Source organism: Myotis davidii, unplaced genomic scaffold, assembly GCF_000327345.1.
Source record: "Myotis davidii unplaced genomic scaffold, ASM32734v1 scaffold44, whole genome shotgun sequence".
NCBI lineage: Eukaryota > Metazoa > Chordata > Mammalia > Chiroptera > Vespertilionidae > Myotis > Myotis davidii.
In genome coordinates, this window is record NW_006299705.1 from 4,420,729 (window position 1) to 4,427,812 (window position 7,084).

A 7,084-nucleotide genomic window follows, 5' to 3' on the forward strand; every position below is an offset into this window, starting at 1 on the left:
ACTCGGTTGCCTGGCCAGCCTGGGTGAGGGGCTGATGGCTGTTTGTAGGTTGGCCACAGCCCCTTCAGGGTGGAGGACCCCCACTGGGTTGCCTGGCCATCCTGGGTGAGGCACTGATGGCTGTTTGCAGGCTGGCCACAGCCCCCAGCCACCCAAGCTCCCAGTAGAGGCTGGCTGAAAGGAGGTATCTGGGATTTATTTAGCTTCTATAATTGAAACTTTGTTGCCTTTTGTGGAGGCCACAGCCAGCCATAGCAGGCTGGAAGCTTTGCTTCCTCCATCGCTGGGGCAACCAAGCCTCCTGCTTGCTCCAGCTCCGTGGCCACCGGCTGCCATCTTGGTTGGGTTAATTTGCATATAGTCGCTTTGGCTGATGGGCATGGCTTGGGTGTAGCGAAGGTATGGTCAATTAGTATCTTTGTCTTTTATTAGCATAGACTACTTTTATTTCTTTCTATTCAATTAGGGCAACATGTTGATTTTGAAATTATGGATGTACTCTCACCTATGAAGTTCATTTCAAGATCCAAAAGGCTCCTCTATATTTGTTGAGGACTCACATCATTATATGAGGGCTATAATTTTTAAGGGTTTTTCTTTGAGTTCTCCTCTGATGTCTTTAGCCCACGTCTTTCTAAATTTGTACACACAATGAGAAAACTCACAGTTTGTTGCTCATGTTCTTTTTAAAGTACTGTTTTGAGGGCTGGAGATGAGATTAAGAGCCATTCTGTGTCAGACTATTCAATTTATTTCTACATAAATAAGCCTTTTCAAAGTTCTACTTTTTCTTTGTTTAAAGATCTACCCCTTTCCTCATGTATGGTGCTGGAGCACTTCTGGTTGCCATTCTTATTACTACTGTTTGATCATTCTGTTAGCTTGTAGGGATGAGTGTTACAATCCTGCTTCACTAGCCGCACCACTGGGAGTTGGTTTGTGCGCACTTTGGATAGAGTGCTTTTCTTTTCCTTTGAAGAGACCATTCCAATACATATTTTCCTTAATTTAAAAAGGTGAATCCTTCAATTACTTTGTAATGAATTAAAATTTACTATAACTTTTCTAATCACAACTGCCTTCTTCTTATAGCTAATAAAGTGTAAGAGTGTACTCAGGGACCATTATCACATCACTTGTGAAAATATTAGTTAATATTGACTGAGCAATGACAATGTGCCAGTCACTGTTTTAACAGCTTTACATTTATTATCTCATTAATCTCACAACAATCCTGTGAGTTAGATATTATCTTCATAGGAAACTGAGGTACAGAAAAGTTACCTACCAATTTGCCCCAAATAACATAACTAGTAAATTACCAAGTAGGGATTTGCACCCTGGTTATCTAATATCAGCCCAAGAGGTTTATCCACTACTTTACTACCTCCCAAGTTTTTAGGGGCCTCCTTTCCCCTCAAGGATTAACTGCTTCACTCTAGGTTTTTTTTATTACCACTTTCTCTTTACAGCCTACCACAAATACTCAATAAATATTTATTACTTAAATAAGTGAAAGACTTAACTGCTTATTTTCACTGCTTTGCCCCCATCTCCTTTAATCTACATTGTCCTTTTAGAAAAAAAAAAGGCAAACTAAAATCCCAAATACGGTTCTTGCTCATTTCTGAGTGGTTAGAAGATAACTGCACTCTACAGCTTAAAAACAACATTATAAGCTTAATAGTTTTCACCTATACTTTCTAAGTGAGCTGACCAACGCTAAACAGAAATGCATGTAACTCTTCTGAGTATTTCATGACCTTGCAATCACACTTGCATCGAAGGGGAAATTTATAGCAATAATCTGCAAGAATTGGGCACTTCTCTCTCCCACTCCAGCAGAGCAGCTTTATGCTCCAGGGCAGCTCAGGTCACCAATTACACACCCCTGCCAGCCCTGGAACCAGTGATGCACCAGATCTATTTCAAGCTACCTGTGCTCCCATCAGAACTCACAGTTCTATCTCCTAGTTTGTTAGATTTCTGATACAAATTAACAGGAGGCCAAGTGGATTATATGTCCTAGGCAGCACACTTGATTTAGGGTGAAAGGTTACTGATCTAATATGCTAACACAGAAAAAGTTCTTGTTCTTTCTTACCCTTCATCTCTCTCTTAAATTAATTTAAAAAATTAAAATTTATTTTTTCAAAAAGTTTGACTCAGTAACTCAGTTGGATAGAGCATCATCCCAATATGCCATGGTTGTGGGTTCAATCTCTGGTCTAGGCATACACAAAAATCAATCAATGAATGCATGAATGAATGGGACAACAAATCGATGTTTCTCTCTCTCCCTAAAGTCAATTAAAAAATAAAAATAAAAAGTGATTACAGTTTCAGATTCTATAACAGGCTGATGGAGGAGGCATTATTTGAGATAGGCAAATCTCTGGCCTCTCTTCCAACCATACCCCATAAATAACACTAAAGAATTTAGACACCAAAGCATGTAAGTAAATGCACAATGATACAACTGAGAGAAAAACACAATATTGAATTTTTAAATGAGAACAGTCCCATAATTTTAATAGCCTAAGGTAAAAAAAGACAGCATGGTAGAAACAGAATGATTGTGAAAATAAAAGTCTGTTAATGTAGACAATAATTCTTTATGGTAGAAATTTATGTATATAAACTAATTCAAAGTGTCAAAGAACCCTTATATATTACAGATGGAGAACAGTGCCAGAGAAAAATGTAGACATAATTAAATGTGGATAACTTGCAGAAGTAAATTGAGATGGTTTGAGTAGAGCAAATTAAAAAATATTTACAGAATGAAAAAGGTCAAATAAAAAATGCACGTGTTAGAGGAGGCATTGTCCAAGACTAAGAATCTACTTCAATTCTTTGTATTTTAATAAAACCAATTCAATGGCATCATTTAAAAACTGAGTTAATATATTTTGAAAATTACTTACGTTGATGACCGATGAAGAAGTTGACAAATTTAAACCTTCAAGATCAGCTATCAGGCTTGGAGAAAGAGCTGGTGTGGGACGTGCAACTGGAACAGATACCGGGTTAACTGGAAGAAAAGGCCCAAATTAGCAAATGTGCATGAAAATTTAATTCATATTATTAAAAGCAACATTTTTATTTTGTTAGTAAGTCTAATTAAATTACATTGATTAATAAATTTATGGCAATGCTATTTAACATCTTGATGTAGTCAAGTTATTAACAAGTCATGGCAATTATTAGTCTTAGCTTTCAAAACATAATGGCAAATCCTATAACAAAATAAGGATATAAATATCTTGAGTAATAGTTTTTGAAAATTTTTATCACATAACATTATCACTAACATTTATCATCCAGCAACTTCACTAAAAGAAAAAGGTAAAGAAACATTTTTTTAAAGAAATAAAAATTAAAAATTAAAAAAAAGAAACTTTTTTTTCAGACTAATATAAAGGATAACAATAGCTTTCAAGGGAGTTCTCCAGTTTAGTTAGAAGTCTTAAAAGAGTGTTTAAATACTTTCTCTATTTTATTCTCCACTGTAATAATTATAGGGACACAGGCTACCGTATTTGCCGGCGTATAAGACGACTGGGCGTATAAGACGACCCCCTAACATTTCCACTCAAAATACAGAGTTTGTTATATACTCGCCGTATAAGACTACCCCCTCTTCCGCACACCTTCCACACACCAAATAAAAGGAAAAACAATATCAGATTTGATTTTAACATTTTAATTTATATTCAAATGCTTATGACATGCAGGAAAACTGTCACAAGGCTGTATGTAATCAAACATATACATAAAACAGTGCAAGTTTATTACCGGTAAACATACCGGTAATTCACTAAAGAAAACACACTCTATAGACTGGTACCGTAGATGCTTCTCAGGAACACAGGCAAGCAGCCCACAACCTAGAGGGACTGTCAATGATAGAAGTAAGATAACAAATAGAGGTAGAGAGCAAGTGCCGGGCAAGTCCCTAGCAAGTGCGCAAGTGCGAGCTCTTCAACATTCTAACAGGCACCATGATAGCGCAAAATCGCGAATCTTCAATGCATATGTAAAGAAATATACGGTAACCCGAATTTACCACACTCGCAAAATCGCACACAGCCAACCATACACCCAGTATGGTATCGCGATTCGTGATTTTGCGCTATCATACTGGGTGTATGGTCGGCTGTGTGCGATTTTGCGAGTGTGGTAAAATCGCATAACAGCAAAATCGCATAACAGCCGAGCGTACACCCAGCAGCGCTGCTGATGCCTGAACGGTATGTGGAATGAAGTGGGCGGGCATCGGGAGGCCACTATGGCACGGGGCAAGCACTATGGGCAGTCTATCTGAAGTGTACCTGGCGTATAAGACGACCCCCCACTTGGAGGCATATTTTTCAGGGCCAAAAAATCATCTTATACGCCGGCAAATACGGTACCTAATTCCCTTCTAATCATACTCTCAGCAAAAGCTATGTGCTACCTAGGGAGCACTTCCGGCGCCAGAGGGTCACTAGGAAGTCCGCAGCAAAAACCGGAAACGCCACTTCAACCCCGCAAGATCCTGCTTCCCCGCTCTCCAAAGGAGCTGCGGCAGAAGCACAGCGTCCGCTCCATGCCCATTCGCAGAGACCACGAGGTCTCTGTGGTTCGAGGACACTACAAAGGTCCGCAAATCACAAGGTAGTGCAGATGTACAGGAAGAAGTATGTCGTCTACATCGAGCGGGTGCAGCTTGAGAAGGCTAATGGCACAACTGTCCACGTGGGCATTCACCTGATCCAGGTGGTTATCACTGGCTAAAACTGGACAAAGGTCGGAAAAAATTTTTTGAACACAAAGCCAAACCTCGACAAGATGGAAAAGAGAAAAGCAAATAAAAGTAAGAACTTACTGAAAAAATGCAGGAATAAATATATCCTGTGGTGCAGCCACAGCTTAGCTCTAGGTTTTTAGCCTGGTGTGTATTCCTTTGAAACTTTTCAAGGTGTCTCTGGAATATTTCTTCCCTTCCAGGTTTGTTATTGATATATGGTTCTGTAAATCTATTGTCGTTTTGATTAATTTTATAAATAAAAATTGGAACGATTTCTTTAAAAAAAGCTATGTGCTAGTACTAGAGATCAGATACCTGAAAGTGAAAAATTTTTTAAAAATGCAAATCTGATTATGTTACTTCTCTCAAGACTTTGTTTTAAAAAAATATATTTCATTGATTTTTCACAGAGATGGAAGGGAGAGGGACAGAGAGTTGGAAACATCAATGAGAGAGAAACATTGATCAGCTGTCTCCTGCACACCTCCCACTGGGGATGTGCCCGCAACCAAGGTACATGGCCTTAGTCGGAATCGAACCTGGGACCTTTCAGTCTGCAGGCCGACGCTCCAACCACTGAGCCAAACTGGTTAGAGCTCTCCTTAAGACTCTTGAAAAGCTCACAATTGCCTGCAAAAAGTCCAAATCTTTAATTAAGTGCACAAGGTGCTCTATAATCTAGCTCAGCATTATCCAATTGGACTTTCTGTGATGATGGAAATGTTTTGTAGGTGAGCTGTCCAATGTGATGGCCAGAGGCAAATACACCTAAGGCACTCTTGAAATGGTGCTATAATGACTAAGGAACTGCATTTTTTTTAAAATCAATTTAAATTTTAGTACCTATGAATGGCCAGTGGCCACTAAATTGGAAAGCACAGGTCTAGCTTACCCCCAATTTTATCAGCTGCCATAAAATATTTTCCAAGATCTTACTTCATATCTTTGAGTCTTTTATTTTTTATTTCCTTTGCCTAGAAGGTTCTTCTCTGCCTTGTTCACTTTGCAACTTCTACCCATTAAGATACCACTTACAGGGAAAGTACAACCTGACTCACCTAAACACAGCTTATATGTGCCTTCCTTATTACATAGAAATATGTGGACATCCTTCTACAACCATATTTCTCTCACAATACAAATTTGTCTTTATACGTTTTTATTTCCACTAGTCTGTATAAGCAGACTTTTTTTTAGTACTAAGTAACTGCTCAACTGTTTGCTGAATGAAATAAATGAAAACGTGAAAAAAGTTTTAGCTTCCTTCAAATTCTCACTCCGAAATAATACTATATTTGACATCATTTTTCAAAGCATCATTTTCTCATTTTAGTCTCACAATATCCCATAAATTAGACAGAACAAATATTAATTCATAAAGTTAGCAATAAATATTTCTTGAATGAGAGCAAGGGAGAGACAATGTTCAAATTATGGTTCAAGATATGTTCCCTGTCTTCAAATAACTGAACATCTAATTAATAAAAAAGATACACATGCTTAATGTAAAAAAATAAAACTATACAGTCCATATGATATTGCCAAAAGAAGAAAAATTTCAAAGGAAATCTTAAATAAAATCTCAACATATACAATAGAAAAAGCAGTAGAGATTGGGTGAAGGAGAAATGGAGCCCTTGCTTTCTCATTTGCACTCCTTTGCTGTGCCCGAAGCGCTGCTACAGATCCTCAGGCTTCCTTAGACATATGTTGAAAACCACTGTATAGTTAAGCAAGTGCCATGGGAGTTGGAAAAAAAAAAGGATCAATGGGGATATGGTGGTAAGAGAAGGCTTCATGAATAGGAGGGAATGAAGTCTAGTTTTTCAGTAAGATAGGATCTGAATAAGAGGAAAGAAAGAAATTGGTTAATTACTGGGTGAGAAAATGTAAACAAAGGCTGAGAGGTAGAAAATTGGAAAGCTAAGAGGACTGGATTTATCTTGTACACTAAAGGGACAGTAAAAAATCTACCAAAAAGAGGATATCAAGTGGTAGTATAAGGGACAAACTGAAGAAAAAACATTTAGGTTGGAGTGAGGAAGAATTTACAATAGTTTTGGCAAGATGTGAAAAGGACTGAAGTAAGATAATGGCAGTAAGAAGACAGAAAATGCCGGGAGCCGGTCCATCCTTGCTGTTTCAAGGGACCTGGCATATATGGCATACTGTTCTTAATATGTTTGGTCACCTTCTTGGCACTAGGTGTTTTAACCAAGGTCACCTCTCTGAGAAAGGTTGTTTCCCCAGGTAGGGATTTTCCCCTGAAGTTAGGGAGGGAATAAAACCTCT

The 7,084-nt window shown here is 38.2% G+C and overlaps 1 protein-coding gene across 1 annotated transcript in view; it reads right to left on the reverse strand.

Moving 5' to 3' along the window:
* The window catches only part of AP3B1 (adaptor related protein complex 3 beta 1 subunit), a 191,594-nt gene that overhangs the window by 60,390 nt on the left and 124,120 nt on the right, over positions 1 to 7,084 (reverse strand). Inside the window, exon 22 of the mRNA XM_015571572.1 lies at positions 2,928 to 3,034. Coding sequence (XP_015427058.1) covers positions 2,928 to 3,034 — 107 coding nt within the window. The remainder of the gene's footprint in view (positions 1 to 2,927; positions 3,035 to 7,084) is intronic.